The 18851-nt window shown below is 39.1% G+C and overlaps 1 protein-coding gene across 2 annotated transcripts in view; it reads right to left on the bottom strand.

Annotated features, from left to right (window-relative positions):
• Positions 1-441: 441 nt before the first annotated feature.
• Positions 442-18851, bottom strand: part of taok1a (TAO kinase 1a) — a 28213-nt gene continuing 9803 nt past the window's right edge. For both annotated transcript variants that reach the window (XM_044032097.1, XM_044032098.1), the window contains exons 5-20: positions 17250-17295; positions 16008-16104; positions 15786-15899; positions 14875-14966; positions 14678-14771; positions 13034-13115; positions 12781-12948; positions 12472-12672; positions 12257-12388; positions 11054-11290; positions 10171-10299; positions 9848-10051; positions 8696-8935; positions 7456-7668; positions 6608-6790; positions 442-4727 (exon numbers count right to left, since the gene is read on the bottom strand). In XM_044032097.1, coding sequence (XP_043888032.1) covers positions 4173-4727; positions 6608-6790; positions 7456-7668; positions 8696-8935; positions 9848-10051; positions 10171-10299; positions 11054-11290; positions 12257-12388; positions 12472-12672; positions 12781-12948; positions 13034-13115; positions 14678-14771; positions 14875-14966; positions 15786-15899; positions 16008-16104; positions 17250-17295 — 2787 coding nt within the window. In that variant the 3' untranslated portion in view covers positions 442-4172. The remainder of the gene's footprint in view (positions 4728-6607; positions 6791-7455; positions 7669-8695; positions 8936-9847; positions 10052-10170; positions 10300-11053; positions 11291-12256; positions 12389-12471; positions 12673-12780; positions 12949-13033; positions 13116-14677; positions 14772-14874; positions 14967-15785; positions 15900-16007; positions 16105-17249; positions 17296-18851) is intronic.

Genomic DNA, 18851 nt, shown 5'->3' with positions numbered 1-18851 from the left:
CACAAATTCACTGGATCAATGTTTACACTCTTCATCCTCTGATCATCATCAATAATCCTCTCATCTGTGTCTCTGTGACCTCAACGACCCTCATTCACTCCTTAACTCAGGTGAAACTGTGTCCGAGAGAAAAACCACCTCCTTTGTTTCACCCCCTGAACTGGTTTTCAGTCACCAGAGGTTAAATAACGGCAGCGAGTTGCACGTCACAATTCTGAGAAGAAACCAGAAATGACTGTACGAGATTAAATCCAGAACTAGGAGATTAAAACATTTTGAGAAGTAAATATTCTGATATTAAAGTCAGAACTAGGAGATGAAATCTTGAAGTAGGAGGTTAAAGAAGTCTGAGATGAAACTCAAAATTCTCAGATTTTAATCAGAATTAGGAGATTAAAGAATATATGAAGTTCTGCAACAAATAAAACAAACAAGACAAAATTATACTAAAATTACTTTATTACAGCTGATTTCTGTTCAATATCCCTCTGCCAACACAACAGTAAATATAATACAAACAATAATAGTACATTTGATCCTATTTTTTTATTGTTTTGTGATTTTTTTTTTACACAATTTAAATCCACTTTTAGTATTTTTTTCACCACCTCTTTATAATCTGTCTGTCAACAACAAGCTCCGCCCCTTTTATACATTTTAATACAGGTTAATGAGTCGCAGTGGTTGTGTGTGTATGTGTGTGTGCCAAAGAAGAAGAATACTGACACCATCATCATCATTGTCGTCTGCCGTTCACCACGTCGTCTTCTTCCTGCTTCTGTTTCCTGTGTTTTTTCCGCCCGATGAGAAAATAAAAGCACGGAGACGACGCGGTGCTTCTCCAGACTTGGCAGCTCAGCTATGGCACAGTGTTTGACCATTTCAACAACAACGGGACGCCATTTATTCATTTTTTTCTTTTCTTTTTGCTGATTCAGTTTCAGTCAGTAGGATAAAAAAAAAAAAAATGACATCAAAGTTTAAGCAAAAAAAAAATCCAGGTTTGGCGGAGAGAGCGAGCACAAAATTGAACAAAAAAAAACGTGTGCATACAAACTTTTATTTTGGCGAGTTATGTTGGCCGGACGTTAAAAAAAAAAATAAATCTGACTTTTAACTTCCGATAATGATACGAACTTTTCCCGCTTTTATCAAATATCAATGTAACCTGCTGTGATACAGTAACTTAAAACATCATGATATAATGTATATACTCTATAGGACAGACAGACACACACAGACAGAAATCCCACCCATTCATTTATAATGGAGACCCCAGCATTTACGAACTATGTCCTGAAATGTGCCGCAGATTGTTATCGAAGTACGACGCGCGCATGGGAAATAAAAAAAGAAGTCTGTGGATATGCTCGGGCGACTGAATATGGGAGGACATACATGCATACAAGGCTTTTATTTTCTTAGTTTTTAGAGATTATCTTTAAAAAATAAATAAATAAACATGATGTCCTGGATCAAATAATCTGAAAATCTATAGAGAAAGTATGGAAGAGGATTAGGACCATACGGAAGAGTATTAGGACCATATGTAAATTTTTTTGAAGGAAAGTAAAAAAATTGAATTCTGACTTTAATCTCGAATCCATTTGTTCAGTTTGTTTTTTACTTTCTATCCAAAACTTTTTTCTTTTTTTTTTAACATATGGCGCTAATAGTCTTCAAGATTTAACACTTTTTCTCACAGAACTCTGCCTTTAATCTCTAAAATATGGAAAAAAACAACAACTCAGATTTCAGAGATTAAAATCAAAACTCTGAGATTAAATAAACAAATAAAAAAAACTTAATTTTTAAGATTAAAGTAGAATTCTGAGAAAAATTTAAAATGTTGTTTCCAGAAATGATTCACAGGTCGCTCTAATCCTCTGGTGAGAAACAGCCTTAAAGGGATAGTTTGGGGATTTCTGAAGCAGGAGCGAATGAGTGAGGTACTTGTGCAGTCAGTCAACAGCCAGATTAAAGCCAGATTAAAGTCAGAAGCGAGAGAACCTGAACCAGATTTGCACAGCAAACATGTCAAAAGCCAAACTAAGGAAATTAAGAACAATGTTAAGATTTGCTGTAGTTTATGATTCGGTCAGGCAGCCATTTTGTTTGGTGCTAGATTTTCTATACTTATCCCTATGTGGATAATTGCAAAATACCCTGAACTATCCCTTTAAAAACATTTTTTCCCTCAAATGATGTTTTCATCGACCATCAACCAATTTTCAGTTTACAGTGATCAAGGGAATAAACCTAAGTGCTTGTTGCCTTTTTCCCTGCATGACTCAATTTTACTTTCAGCTGCTGTGATGACGTCATCATGTTTTCACTCATAATCTGCTCAGACACAACTTTTAAAACTCCATTTTAACCTGTTGTGCGTGTTTTGTTTTTTTTAAACTTTGCCGCAGTCTTGTTTTTAAACGGTGTTTTATTTTTTTCATGGTGCCCCGCCTGCTGCATGGTCATGATGGTTACCATGTATGGAGGTATTTTAGTGCCCAGCCTTTTTGAACACGGACAGGTTGTTTTTTTAATTCACGTATGATTGGTTGTCAGACTTTTCGACAGTGCCCAAATCTATTTAATTAGAGTATTTAATGTACATTTTAAAACTGGAACCCAGAAAGCCATGTTTTAGGGCAGAGCTAATGGACATTCTCATAAATAAACTATACATGGACTTGTGTGCGCTCAACAACGTGGCACTAAAACACCTCCATATACTTACTCCGCGCCTGCACAGACTGTCTGACTCTTGTCTCTTTCACGCTAATAAAAACTGTGGCTTAAATATTTCAAGAAAGTCTGCGTTTTGTCTTTAAAAAGAGACGACAAAACGGTAGCAGCTCGTTCTCACACACACATTTAAAAACACAGCAAAAGTCGCAGAGAGAGAAGTGGCATAAACAAAATGGCTCCTCAGAAAAAATAAACGACCAGCGTGCCAAATTATTTGTTTTAACACATACTTAAAGCTGTCTAAAGTGCTTTAATGAAAGGCAGCGGGTTTAAAAAAAAAAAAATAAAAAAAATAAAAGGCACTAATAAAAATCAACAAGGTCATGAGTCGGATAATGAGACTGATAATTCGCGATAAGCCGATACGATAAGATAAAAATGTAAAATCCTATACTGTATATCGCATGTTTCACCATTTACAGACTGTAAAAAATGTAAATAAAAATAATCTGCATTAGCATTTTAGCCGAGTCATGTTAAACGGGATGTTTAAAATTGCTTTAAAATTAGCGAGCACAAATGCGACGTCAGCAGCTTCATAGTTTAAAAAAAGGGGTTTGTTGAGTTTGTGATATCTTTACTCCCGACTTAAACTCCACTGCTTTAACAACAGATTAAATTATTCAAATCAAACTAAACACACAGACGTACGAACAAACGGTAAAATACAAATATCCGACTTTGATGACTTTGTTAAAAGGCACTGCAGTAGTAAAGCGTACGCCTCCTCAAAGTGTTTTTTTTAGGGAAACCAGGTGAAATAAAACTGCGGGATTAAAGAAGAAAGAAATGACCATGACAGCAGGCTGGAATCACAACAGTAGAAACAAATAAAATCATGTTTTCGTATGTAACTACCGCAGGAGAACAGGCCGGTGTTTAAACTGTGATTGTGTGGCGTTGTGTGCAAAATGAGAGAAAGAAAGAGCTGTAAAATGAAAGAAAATAACGGGAGCTGTTATCATTGCGCGCGTGTTCACACTTGCGTACACGGGCCGTCACTTTTCGTCACAAAATCCAGCAGAGGGCGCAGGTGAGTTCACCTAGCACATCATATACGAGGGCGTCAGCTGCAGCTGCGACAGCGACACCAAACATCCGCCGACGCAGGTCGTTATACATTTGTTCGTTTTTTGGGGGGAAAAAAAGTGACAGCCGTCCGACGTCAGGGTCTATGTGTGTGTGTGTGTGTGTGTGTGTGGCGATAAACTGCCGTGAGGACGGGCTGTGCCTTGTTATTATTCCTCCAGCCCGTTTGACCTGAGCAACATTAATTTATTTAACCGCACATTTATCCACATCTGTACACGGGCGAGACGGAGAGAGAGAATCCCCGAGCGGCGGCGGCGGCAGCAGCAGAGCAAAGGCCTCTCTGTTCTGCCATGTTTTCACGGACTCTTCCACTCCACGGCTGACAGGTGGGTTTATGTGTAGGAGAGGTGTGAGCCGTTAGAAATCTGAGAGGTGACACTGGTGCTCCTGCTCATGCCCTGCTCGCCGCGTCCTCCCGATGGTGTCCGCCCCATCGCCTGGGGGCTGTTCTGAACGCCACCACTGCTGCTGACGCTGCTGCGGGACATGGGGTGACCCCACGGCGGCGGGCCCCCGCTTCCCTGCACGCCCGGCCCCCAGCTCTGCTGCATAGATGCCCTTCCTGGACTGGAGTGATAGTGGAGGTGGTGGCTGGAGCCGGAGCCACTCCCGCTGCCACTCCAGTGTGAACCCTGCGAGCTTCCAGGTGAGGCGTGTTGGTGGTGGTGATGGTGCTGATGGTGGTGATGGTGATGACTCCAACTCCCAGAACCCCCCGGGAAGCTGTGGCTGAGGGCCTCGGGGGACATGTTTGATAGCACCATGTTGCTGAAGCCCAGTCGCATGCTCTCCGAGTCGAACGCCTCGACTTCCCGAGCCTGGCGTTCCAGAAGACTCCGGATTCTTTCCAAGCGCTCGTTCTGCAGCGACATCATCTCCTCCTCAATCTGTGGAGGAAAAATTAAATCAATGACATTTTCAAATATAAGATCCTTAAATAAACCCGTTCTTCTGGACCAACTACAAAAGAACAACGCCAAGAAGATGGCAGTAAATAATGGCGTGTAACCCTCTTCATGCACTTATCGTACATGCTCAGAAGACGACGCCAGAGCTTATGCTAGCTTGCTAAACCCAACAAGACAGTCGTTATGATGTTATGGCAGGAAAAAGGTGCCAACAACAGGTGTTGGTTGTAAACAACAGATGGCTTTTGGGGAAAACTACAGCCGAGGAAAAGGCTGACAGCTGATCCAAAACCAGAGAGAACATCAGTGCTGTGTTTGAACGGTGGCGATAGACAGGACTGCAAAGCGATGCCATGGTGGCGCTGTTACTCCTGGACAGGTAAGTTCACTCTATGTATTTATTGTTTTTCATCACCACGTTGTCAATTGAATAAGTCTCCAAAAGAAAATGCACAATATCGGTAACTTTCTGTACTTTTCGGCGACGTTGTCAGTGCTCGTGAACCTGTGTTCGTTGCGTGTTCCTGTTCTCTGGAGGCGTGGCTTATGGCGCGTTCCCACCGCCTCGCCTCAGCACGGTTAAGTTGCGATTCCACTAGCAGAGTACCTGGTACCAGGTACTTTTTTTAGTACCTGCTCTGGCGAGGTTCCAAATGAGTCAAGTAGGCACTATGCGTGACATCGTCAGACTGCCGGCCACTGAATGGTCAGAGCGTCGTCACAAGAATCAAGGCGAACAACGCCGAACTGTAGATCAGTTAAAAAGACTTAACAATCCTAAAAAACGTGGGTTCATCTCCAACATTTACCAGGGAAACAAACAGAGGGGTCTGGAGCGGTGATCAGCAGTGCATCGACTGTATCAGACGGAGTCTGTGCTCCGAGGAAGTACTGAACAAATGTTTTGTTTTAATGAACAGATTGTAGTATGATTCAGTTACACTGAAAACAACTGCTTTACATGTCACCAGTCACTCATCTGTGTGTGTGTGTCACGACTCGTATGTTAAAATGAAGTCACCGCAGTCTCATGTAGTCGTATTTTTGCAGTGGAAAACCAACCTAAACCGTGCCGTGACAAGGCGAGCTGGGACCAATAGAAAGGGGCTTGGACTTCTGAATTGAATGTAGCCTGCTCCAACTGTTTTTCCAGGATCACCAACCCTACCTTTAATGACCTAATCATTTATATATAATTCATTTCTTTCTTAGAGATTTTCTGCATGATTGTGGCTGTAGATCAGCGAGAGGTGATAATTAGGTTAACACAATAATATCAACGCGAAATAAGAGTATCGGCAAATAGATATCAGTAAAAACACCAAAGCCCTATCCACACGGAAACTTAAACTTTCTCATTGTCGTTTGTGTGTCAGGCCTCGATGATTACAGATGGTAAAGTGTAAATGTAGTTTCTTGTTGTTCCTGCTGCTGCTGCTGCTGCCACAACTCTGCTTCTCTCAGCAGGCTTCTACACTTTCAGAGTTCACCTGGTTGTTATGTCAGGGCGAGGTCACACCACATGTCCCAAAAAAAACCCTGCGAGTGGGGTTTATTTAGGGATTTAGAACTAAGACCACCTTCTCTAAAAAAAGGTCACCGTGTGGTTGTTTTGGTCTGCGTCCAGATTCTATTTCTGTGTCTACATCTGTGGACATGATTCCCACCGAGGTAAGAAAACAAACCAGATTGCAGCAGGAGGACAAATACTGTTCAATAATTAGCACACACACATATTTTTTTTAACCAAATTAGACTGTATGCTGGGTCATCGCAAACAGGTCACATAAAAACCACAATAACTGAGAAAACTGAGGTTTCTTTCTATAATCATCTGAGTAAAGAGTGAGTAAATGGACCTTCTGTTCCAGCAGGGCTCTCCTCAGCGACACCCTCTGCTCCAGGTCCTTCTTCTCGCGGTCGTGCTGGGCGTCCGTCTGCATCTTGATCTTGCTCTGGTAGGCGTTGAGCAACTCCAGCTCCTGCTGCAGCTGCATTCTCAGAGACTGACACTGAGCCTCCTGAGTCTCGTCCAGACGGAGCTGCAGACGGCGACGCAGTCAAAAAAAACAAACATCTTCAGTGTCTTTCTTTACAATTTTAAGGCGGCTATATCCAAACGTCTACATTTCCAGATTAAAAGTACCAATATTTATACTGTACTTTACTATAAAACAATAACACTGAAAGGTAAGAGCAAGGGATTCTGTTATGAGTTCCTTAAAGTAAGTGCAAATAAAGCTTTCAATGAGTTGTACCGATTTGTTCTGCGCTCGTGCAAAGTGTTTATTACGTTTTTAGTAGTTAATCATATAAAATGAATACATATTGTCATGTTCTTTCATTTTCATAGTTAATCTTAGACAATAAAATACACATTTTTATATTACATTTTCTTTTAGTGACAAGGTTCAGGGTTAGATAATAGTAATAAAACATACTTTTAAAGTAGAATACACTTTTAAAGTTTATTTTTAGTGTAAGTTGTGATTTTACAACTGTCGTAATACATTAGCGATAACAGGTTGATGTGGTTAAAGATTTGTATTTAAATTTTAAAAAATCTCTTCCAGATTTTCCTAAACCGGTGAACAGGTGTTTTCGAAATTAAAATGGATCGAGCAGCGTTTTCAAACTCTTGTTTTTGTGGCTTTAAAATCCTGTGTCAGAAGCAGAGTTGTCTTGGACATGCAGTGCAGTGACTTACCGCCTGAGTGGAGAGCATCTCGTTGATGGAGTGGTCGTACTGCTCAGCCAGGATGGCCAGTTTACGATGCTGCTCCTGCTTCAGACGCTTGAGGACGGCCTTGTGCTCGGACTTTGGCGTCGTCTCCAGCAGGTGGTTCCTCAGTGCTTTGTACTGTCGGGTCTGGATCTTACATGTGTCCTGGAACTGCTTCTTGATCTGTAGCTCTTTGGACTGTAGTGCACAGAAAACGCTGGATTTAGTTGTGTATTTTTTTTCTCTGTATTTCATAGTAAAAAAAAAGACCTGTGTTTTCTGTGTTAAGACAATCACATACAAACGGCCAAACCATAGGTTGACTAATATGTGTTTTTCTTTCCGGTGACAGTCTTTACATTATCAGATGGCCAAAATATGACCTTTTTAGGCCAATTTGTTTGACTGAATTTCTTATTTACCTCCATCTGATAAAATATAACAAATAATAATTAACAAACAAAACTTTCTCCAACTCTCTTTGTCTGCACTCTAGTGTAATTTGTATCTTAGAAATAACAATAGAATAAATACATGAAATTAATCTTTTTCGGTCATTTAATTTTTCAGCTTCTTAAATGTGAATATCTTCTAGTTTCTCTCATTTTTCAGCTTCTTAAATGTGAATATTTTCTAGTTTCTTTGCTGTACACAATGAAAAACAATGAAATCATTCAAACGGAATCATTTTGGTTTGTGGACAATAACAGGACATTTGAGATCATCATTTCGAGGTTTAGGAAACACTGACCAACATTTTCTGATGCTTTATCAACCAAACAATTAAATCAATTAATCAGGAAAATAATCCTTCATTTTCTCCATCCATAGCTGACGTTTTTATTCTGAATATAGCAACAAAATTTAGAGACATCTGACAGTTTCTGACATTTAATGGACCAAAACTATTCATTGATTAATCAAGAAAATCGTTCACAGGTTAATTGATTATGAAAATAATTGTCAGTTGAAACAGGTCATCAAAAAAAACTACATTTTTCAACTTAACCTTTGAATACAAAGTCAAGTTTCTGAGAAGGAAATGTCACTGTTGATGCTGTTTATTTAAAAAAAATAACTGCCTGACTCTCTCTGTAAGTAATTCCATAAATCAATGCTTCCTTGGCTTTTATGCGATAAACAATATGTCTGCTTGTTAAACAGATCTACAGTTATCATTAAATGAGCATTTCACTTCCATATTGACAGATTTGGAGGCTCTGACCTTGAGGCTCTTGGGCTGCTGGCGGACCTCCATGACGTGTTTGCGCCGCAGCTCCCTCTCCCTCCTCTTGTTGTACTCCTGCTGGTTGGTGAGCTCGGTCTGGTGCTGCAGGCGGATCAGCTCGGCTCTCGTCCGCTGGATGGTGTTGAGCTGGCGGAACTCCAGCTCCTGCATGGACTCGTGGTGCCGCAGGAGCATGGCATGTTCCAGGTCCTTCTGTGTCTGACGCTTGTTCAGCTCCTGTTTATTTTTGAAACGCAGAGACATGAAAAGAGATGAGACCGTCGGCAAGAGAAGGCAATTTTAGTTGTTTATTAGCTAATCAGCATTTGTAATACCACATATTCCACTGGTCAAAAAACCAGGGGCCGTGGGAATCATTTTCCACTCACTTTCTTTTATTAGTTATGTTTAATCTCTTTTTTACGATATACACAGAGCTGCACACCAGTCTCAGACCATTTTGTGATGTTGGTCTCGTATATTAAAACTGTAAATGTGTTTAACTCAAACACAACATGTGTATGTTTAAGAATTTTGCCAGGTTTGCCTTGTACCTCAATTGTTTTGCTTCATAACTCAGGGCTGCCTTACTACTTTTGTTGTTTCTGCACTGCAGCACAATGACAGTGAAGTTTCTTGATCTTAATAAATATTCCTTATTTACTGCAACAAACAGTTTTTTTAAAATCAGCTTCTGCTACGATCGGCATTTCTTCTTGGTCATCTTCCTTTTTTAAAGCTTTACAAATTCATGCTTCATTTCACATCTTTTTCTCACTTTCTCATCTTCCAGTCGTTAACATCTTAATACCCATGAATGTTTGTCACATTAACCTTTTTACTTATTTTATTTTTATTTAGCACCTTATTTTTTTCTTTTAGTGTCGAGTTTGTAAGGGGAACAGAAGTAAAAGCTACCAAAAAGGGACACCTACTCCATGGTATTGATGTTGTTTTCTTCTTCCTCTTAACTAAAGCTAATTCAGGTGTAACGTGTTATATTGTATCACCTTCATGTTCACATGGAACCAGTGTTTTGGGAGCACTGAAGCGGTAAAAGTTGTGTTTCCATGTGGAAAAAGGCACAAATTAAGTGTGAAAGTGATTTAACATGAAACCCAGCTTCTGGTCGTGGCAGAGACGACTGACCTCTCGCACCAAGTCCTGCTCGACATTGTGGCGAGACATCAAGATCCTCCGTTTGAACCTGCGACACTCCAGCTCCAGATACTGTCTCTGTCTGCGCTGCAGGTTTGCCTCCTCCTCTGCCTGGAAGTGCTGGAAGTTCTCCTTCTGCTTGGACAACCATTCCTGCTTCTCCTTCTTAGGTGTCGACTGATTTTCATTCAGCTCCTAAGGAGGAAATATTACTAGTCACGGATTCAAATCGCACTGAGAGCAGGTTTGTTTGCTAGCAGCGAGTCAGTGGGAAGGAGAACTTGTAGAGCAAGAACAAAAATGAACTTATTTACGTCTTTGAGTTGTTCCTTGCGAAGTTTGTACTCCCGTTTTTGTGATTCTAAGAAGCTGTTGAGTTCCTTCTTCTGTTGACTCAGGATATGCTGCTGGAACTTCTTTTCATCGTTGCTCACAGTTTTTGCCTGATGGAGAAAAAACGCAAAATACATCAGTTTGATCTTTGTTAAAACACGAGTTAATGGTCAAGGTTCAAAGATAAACATTTAAATTAATCAAACTAAATTTAATTAAAAAATAAAGATTTACATTAATAACATTAAGTTAAAAAATAACCTACTTATACCAAATTAAGTCAATCTTAATCTTTATTTACTCGTGTTTTGATTAAAACTGTGCCGTACATAGTTGTCTTCTCAGATCAAACCAGGTGATGTTACTTTTCTTTGATTATCTGATTGTCTTTGATAATGTCATAAAATATGTTTAAGTACTGCTCTGAAAGTACTGCAGTGTGAAGCTGCAAATCTGTCAGTCCTATAAATATTCCACAATAATTTGTTTTTTTTAAACAATAACAATGGATTTGGGAAACTGAAACAATAAAGTGATTTTACTCTGAAACAGGAATTGTTGGATTTGTGACATATACAACACACAGCAATGTTGAAACTGCGGCGACAGATAATTTCCTTCGTTTAAGTTGATGTGAAACGAACATGATTGGTAAAAAATAGACGAGAAAAGTATAAGCAGCGCAGCTGCTGTGATCATGTGACGTAGACATGTTATATCTATTGTGGCTCCAATTCACTGATATGATTGGTCTTACATTTTCTAATGATTTAAAGAAAGAGATCCAAGGCCGAATCTGGACCGGAGTCCACCCTTTAGTGACCCCTAATCTATAAGGAGGAGATAAATGAGAGAAAATCATACATCTTTCTCCATGGACGCCTGGTGCTTCTTGATGAGTTTCTCCATCTCCTGGGCAAAGCTGTTCCTCTGGTTCTCCAGCTCCTTGTCCAGACGCAGCCGGTGCTCGTCCATCTCGGCCTTTAGCTTGTTCTCCAGGGCCATCAGCTGTTTCTGGTGCTGCCGTCTCATGCGCTTGTAGCCTAAGATCTGCTCTCGTAACTCAGAGTCCTGCTCGTGCTCCTTAATCTGCCGAGTGAGCTGGTGAACAGAAGACGACACGGGAGTGAGTTTGTGAGGAAAACAGTAGAAATGTGAGGTAACAATATGATTGATTTTTAAGTGAGGTATTTCAAAAAAATGGAAAAATACTTCCAAGCTTAAATTTAAAGCTGCAACTAAAGATTATTTTCAAAATTGATCTGTTGATTAATCGTTTGGTCCATAAAAAGATTTATAAAACGTTGATCAGTGTTTGTCAAACCTCAAAAATATGTTCATCATTTTTTTAGTTTTAGTAATTTCTTTGTTATATGGAGCAAAGAAACCAGAAAATATTCACATTTAAGAAGATGAAAAGGCAAAACTTGTTCAATGATCAATCGATTATCAAAATAGTTGACAATTAATTTAATCATTAATTGTTAACTAAAATCATTTAATAATGTGTTCTGATGCTCAAAACTAAACTATTTTGATCATCAGTTCTCTAATGTTTCAGGTTCTAAAATGTGAATGTGGAATATTTTTGGTTTTATAGACAAAATAAGATGTGTGAAAATATCATTCTGAAGTTTAGAAACCATTAATAAGGGACTGGCATTTGTAGCAAAAATGCCATTTGCATATTCTAACCTGAAAATAATGCAGGGGTCACTGCGTGTTGAGCTAATGGGAGCAGATAACGAGATGTATTCAAGAAACCTCGTAAATTTCTGCTGCCACCTTGAGGTAACAGATGCACCACAAATTAGGTAGAAGTTGGCGTAGAAAGAAATACATTACTAATAGTCAAATAAACTGTCTAATCCTTCAATCAAGAGAATAATCTAATATCCCCATGCCCAACAACGATCAACATTTTCCACGTTTTCTGAGATTTTTATGGATCTAAAAACAAATCAGTAATTGAGAAGAATAATCGACAGATGAATCGATTATGAAAACACTCATGAGTTGCAGCTCCATTCTTATTTAATCTGCAAATACAAAAAACTGAGCAGTTACCACTGATGCTGTGCGTATGGTGGCGAAGTGTTCGCGGTTTCGTTTTGGCCGCGGAGCGTGTGCGGGTGGCGACTGTGGCTCAGTTGGCCGGTTAGCGTGTGGTTCCGTCTCTGGATTGTATGTCTCTTGCTCCTGGAAACAATCAAAAGAATTAGAACGTTTCATAATCTGATGCTCTGTCAGCGAGTTGAGACGTAGCTGTCAGAACTTCTTACCGGTTTGAGGTGAATGACGGAGCTGTTGGACATGACCGTGTGGTCTCCCTCGATGCCCACCTCGCTCTTGTCGTCGCCTGCATCTGTCAGACTGTTGACGGAGCTGCTCTGGGAGCTGGCACTGATGGACATACTGGGGATGGACTGGTTGCTGCCCACACTGTTCACAGTACCCGTCCTGCTCACATTGTGTTCTGGCTCCTAAAAAGAACACAGACATGTAGCACAGAGAGGAACATGGTTACAAACAAGACTCTCTAACCACAGCACAGGTTTCTACGATGTTATACTGACTGACACATGACGCACCTCCTCTTCGTCTTGTGCTTCATTCGTGGGACCATTGTGGGCTTCCTGAAACAAGATCTTCTTCATTTTACGATACTGCAGATTGTCCAGCTCCCGCACGGCATCTTTGGTCCGGTTTATCAGGTCCATTAAAACTGATTCTGGTCGTTCACGCTGGACAAAGGCATGCTGGACGAAGGATACAGAAAACATATTGTTTAAAAACAAACCGTAACATACGACAAAGTCTGTCTTAGCTAGTTTTAAATCGTACCTTTAACAGCTCTTCCGAGTTCGGTCTGTCCTGGGGAAATTTCTGGAGACAAGAATCTACAAAGTTTCGGAAATAATCAGTCCTGAAATAGAGACGAGAGAAGATGTTACTTTATGGCAGCCTTTTTCAAACTGTGGGGCAGGCCCCCCTGGGGGGGCACGAGTTCTGTTTTTTTACAAGTCCTAACTAAAGTTTAGCAGGCAGAACTTTTGGTCTCGCTGTGACCCGGACACATTTAAGTTACATACCACAACCAAATCTACACTGGTGACAAGGTTTGGATAATGGAGAAGTTTCTGACAGGGGCAAAAACAAAACTGTGCAATGTTTCGGAAACAAACAACAAGCCAACGTCAGCCGAACGCATCGACCAAAACCCAAGATATATGGAAAGGATATGAAGAAAGACCTCTGTGTGTTGTGTCTCAAAACACTGGCAGGGGAAGGCATTTGTATTGCTAAAACAAAAAAATGTTATTTGCATAGCAAATAATTGATATTGGTCAAGTATTTTTTCTTATCCAAAAAATTACACTATTATAGTAATAATTGCACATTTCATATGTTTATTTGGAACAGATTATTGAAAGTGAAACATTTTATAGATTCAATAAATGTTATACTTGACACATTGTTACAATTTTGTGAGAGTCTTCCTCCAAACGGGGGCTGGCCCAACAGAAAATGTTTGAGAACCACTGCTTTCTGGTTTTAAATAATTTCTTAAAAAGGTCCAGTGTGTAACAATTGGTGACATCTAGAGGTGAGCGTGCAGATTGCAACAAATAGAGGACATCATCTGCTGACTCTTTCCAAACACATCAGGGAACTACTGTGGCCTTTACATTAGGGTTGTCAGGTAACAACATAAATGAAATGCAAGTCTGACAAGCAGGGATGAACAATATTGGACTTTTTGCCGATATATCAGGAGCCAATGCTTGGGCCGACGACCGATATCTTCATTTTTCGCCCTGCGTTCTATAGTTAAATTAACATATTTTTCATACTCATGTCACAGCAGATGAATATCAGCTGATAAGGCTTGGTGAAATGGGGAAAAAATATATATTATATCAATTGATATAAATATCTATCATGATATAAATCAGGGCGATATGTCTGTTAAATAATATGCGTATATTTAGAGTTTATATCCTGATATAGGAGATTTATGTGGATATAAAGCTGCACACAGGTTGTTTCTCTGGACTCATGAAAAGTGTGTGAGTGACAACACACTGTAAATACACTGCTTATGATCTGTATTACCTTTCATCTCAGAGAATACCTGCTTTATTTCGTTAAATTAAGGACAATTACGTGTTACAAACAATCACATTGAGGAAAAATTCTGCTATACCACAAATAATTAGACTTAAAACGTTATTAAGTGACTTTTCAAAACATGATTTTGTCAATTCCATGCATTTTTTAATCAGTATAAAATATATATAATATAATAAATGTGATAATTATCAATGCAACAGCCTTGAAAACAAGGAAAAGTCATCACAGATGCTTTACCATGATACAACAATATCCAAAATCCAGACCAGATCTTATGTCATGTCACCATATAGATATTATATCCATATATTGCCCCGTCTTTAAAAGTTTAAAAATAGGTCATTATGAACTTACCATTCACTGGACTGCAGCATGGGGCTCTCATTCTGTGCTATATGGTATAAGGCACTCATTGCATTCATGTTGAACAGTGGAGGCTTCCTCTCAGCTATGAGCAAAGAGACAGATTACAACAAAAGATTATTTTCATTATGAAGTAAATGTATATTTATATATAAATATACATATATGTTTACATATGGTGACTTTACCTAATTCAATGCAGGTGATTCCCAAAGACCAAATGTCCACCTTTCCATCATACTGACCCTCGTCCATGGCTAAAATGACCTCTGGGGCCATCCTGAGAAAATGCGCACACATGAATGACCTTGAATTAGGGCTGCAGTGATTCATTCATTATTCATTATTCATTGAATACGAGCAACAAGCGTTCTGTTTCTCAGCTTCTAAAATGTGTTTTTTTTTCTGTTTTCTTTGCGCCATAAAACAAAGAAATCATTAAAACGTGAACGAAACAAGAAATTTGACATCGTGATCATTTCCAAATATATGAAATACTGATCCACATTTTTCAACATTTTCATACATATTAGGGATGGGAATGAATATCCAATTATTATTCATTTGACTATGAGAAGTCGATCAGAAAATGTGTAGTTTCGTAATTATATTAAAAACATACAAAACTCAATTGTGTATTGAAAGAAAAGTCTTTCTACTCCAATGACAGTTCGCGGACTTTGTGTGTTTGCAGAAGTGATTTTGTTTCTTGAATGCATCTTGTAGCTGCTCCTCGAAGCTAAACAAGCGGCAGATCCCGTAAAAGTGATGAAATTTACCAGAGTCATTGAATGCACCTCGTTATTTTCTTCTTCTCCCTCTCTAGAGGTCATCACCAGATGCCCTTCCTGACACAACCCTCCCATCTTTACCTTACTTATAAAAGGTACCCAAGCCCTTGACCGGTCTGGGATTGAACCGGCAACCCTCCAGTTAGAAGACAAGTTCCTTTTACACGAGGCCATGGGCTGCCCCAAATATTCAAAAACTAATCCCAGTGAATATAGAAACAAGTACTTGATTAAACGAGGAAAATAATCGACAGATTAGAAGATTCATTTACCTTCTGAACACATACAACACAGAGGCGTTAACATACCAATATGGAGTCCCCACAAAGGAGTTGGCGGGACAGGCAATGGAGGCAGAACCAAAGTCTGCCAGTTTGACCTGCCCCGGCTCTGTCAGCAAGACGTTTCCTGCTTTGATATCTCTGTCAACGGCAGGAGAAGAAATATTACCACTCCACGCAGGAGACGGACCACCTGAGGGCACAAGTGCTTTGTGTGCCAGCATGTTCCTGAACTCTGGAGACTCTCACCTATGAATCATGTTGTGGGAGTGAAGGTAAGCCAACCCCTGCAGAGCACCATGGGTAATTGCAGCTATTTCAACTTCTTGCAGAGGTTTCTTGTGAACTAGGCGGGGGAAACAACAACCACACAGAGATGACGAATCAAGAAAAACATTAACAATCATCAGTAAATTTCCAGAAACTATTCACAGGAATATATGAGAATTAACTGAAAATAGCTGGGGTTTTTTTTGTTTTTTTAGACAATAGTAAGTTTTCCTTAGTACAGAAGGAGGCGTGATCGACCCGTCATATTTGACAGGAAGATCACGCCTCCGTAACAACAGCTGATAAGGCACGTCACCACCTAACATCAGATGACAGTTCTGAGGAAGGCAGAAGATACATGCTGAAACTGGTTAGCAAGGTAAAAGTAAAGGCTTATTATTGTCTAAAAAATTAACCAAAAAAATAAATAAAGTTCAATCAGTAGACATAATTAACTTTCACAATATATTAACTGAAAATGTTGTTTTAAAGACAGTGTGTCATATACAAATATGAATATATTGCCAACATAGCAGCATCTTTAACTTCTACTTAATATAATATAATATAATATAATATAATATAATAATAATTACGCTAAAAAGTCCTTAGGCCAGTAAATAGTCTATTTAGGAGCATGACACAGATTATTTTGTTAGTAGAACTTAGTCAAAGCTCAATTCTTTCACTGACCAACAAAAACATAAACGATGAGTAAAATATTCCTAAAATCATAGTGTAGCTTCAATAGTTCAAGTTTATATGATGCCTAAGATTTATAGGTATTTACCAAGTTCCCAACCAGTTCATTCCTATAGAAAGTTTCTAATTTTGAGAAATTAACAGAATTTAGCAACCCTAGTTCCAAACACAGTATTTCACCCAATTTCATGACTCAATCTAAGTAGTTGACTCGAGGGACCAGTGTAAAATGTAACATTTGGAATTAAATATCTTTTGAGCCACATCTTATATTTATCATCGCAAGTCACACATTAAAAACACACTTGTCAGGCATTTCTGCAGATTAGCATCCTGTTAGAACTCCCCCAACTCCACTCATGAGTGATCATAATGAGCCTTAAATCTGATATAACTGGTATCTTTGGTAACTTTTCAAAAGACATTCACTTAATTCCTCACCATTTCCAGACCATTTTTTTCCATGGTAGACGTAATTCTGTCATGTAAAAACCACAAGTTCAAATACATGTCACTCACCTTCTAACAAATCTGAGGCGGAGCCAAGACAGTACTCCATCACCAGCTGCAATCAGACAAAGAAAAAGTTCTCTGTGTTAACTTATTGTTTTTATTTTCCAACTTTTGTAATCAGAGGGCATCACTGCACTGTCATAATCTCTGACTATTGGTAGGACTCTCCATTTACCTCATAATTCCATAGGGATTTTTTTTTTTAATAAAGCAGCAGCGTGGAGGGTGGAAAATATTCTACACTGTACTATTTCATTTTAGGCTCAAAAACATGGCTGTAATCTCCAATATTTACATCAAAGCAGTGACCAACAACTAAATGAAAACAAAAAGAGATCAATCACGCTGATCTAATCACAAATAAAATCAAACAGCAGTGAGAGTAAAATAGCTGATAGAGATGCGTGGATGAGCTGTAATATCATCCGCACCTGCTGCTAAATATCAATAATCCACCTGCAGCAATGTTTTTTTCAATAAATAATAATAAGCAATCTGATAAACATAATATGTTGTTATGGAAATGTTAACTCATTTCTGCCTCATTTTAGATCTAGTCAATATGTTAACCTATGTATTATTTATTTGTTTCTTTCAACCGCGACACGCCCGCACGCAATCCACCCACTCCGCGGATTATCTGCGGTGACTGCGGGTGTAACCGCCAGCCGTGCATCTCTAACCATTTCATAGAACACAAGCATGTACACATGTTTTGGAAAGAAGGTGAGTGCGGAGTCTATTCACTATTAATCCCATGGCAGAGAAACTCTCTCCACTGGCACAGATGTAGCAGGGATGCAGAGGTAGGTTCATGTTTTTGAACCTGTGCTCGTTAAGTGTCCATCACTTGTGTGCAGGATCTTGACTGGGTGAGATGCCATCTTCTTTTGTGTAGCGCACTTTATAATGTTTATTTGAATAGGCAATGTAATAACTTGAAAGACAAAATGCAATTAACAAATACACATGAAAATCCCACAAGCTCTGCCCCCGACATTGACAATGTTTTTGTCAAGGTGAGCCTGTGTCGATTGTGGGTCGATTACAATTTGATAATTATTAATAGTAAGATTGCACAAGACTCGTATAGGTCTTTTTCCACAGTACTCAAAATCAAACAAGTGTAAAAACGTTCATGAAAGCATAATTTTCTTTTCATAAAGGGGGATGTTATAGATCCTGCATTTGTGAAGTTGCTCGCTTCAGCTTTAACCAAACAAATTCTTTTCTACTTCATTATTCATTTTCTTCTTCTCGGTCCGTCTTTTAAACTTCACTATAACCTAGCTGAAATGTTTACAATGAGCATATATAATGGAACGCTGTAATCTTCCCTGCTGTTGCACTGAAAGACTTATTAGTACCACACATGTCTATCTATGTCGTCTGTAAAAGAAATAAGAGGGGGAGGTTACATATTGCTCTCTCCTCTCTTTTAGCTTTATATCATTCATAAATGTCAACAGTATTTACTGTTTATGTTCTCCTGTGAGTACTCCAACTGATGTGTATATAACCTTGAAACAGTCCAATGTTGTGGGTAAATCAATCCATTTCTGGGTTTGGGAAACACTGACAACATTTTTAAACATTTAAAAAAAGGAC

This window comes from Solea senegalensis, linkage group LG8, assembly GCF_019176455.1.
Source record: "Solea senegalensis isolate Sse05_10M linkage group LG8, IFAPA_SoseM_1, whole genome shotgun sequence".
Lineage (NCBI taxonomy): Eukaryota > Metazoa > Chordata > Actinopteri > Pleuronectiformes > Soleidae > Solea > Solea senegalensis.
The sequence above is the reverse complement of the archived record's forward strand: the minus strand, read 5'-3'. Positions and strand labels throughout refer to the sequence as shown.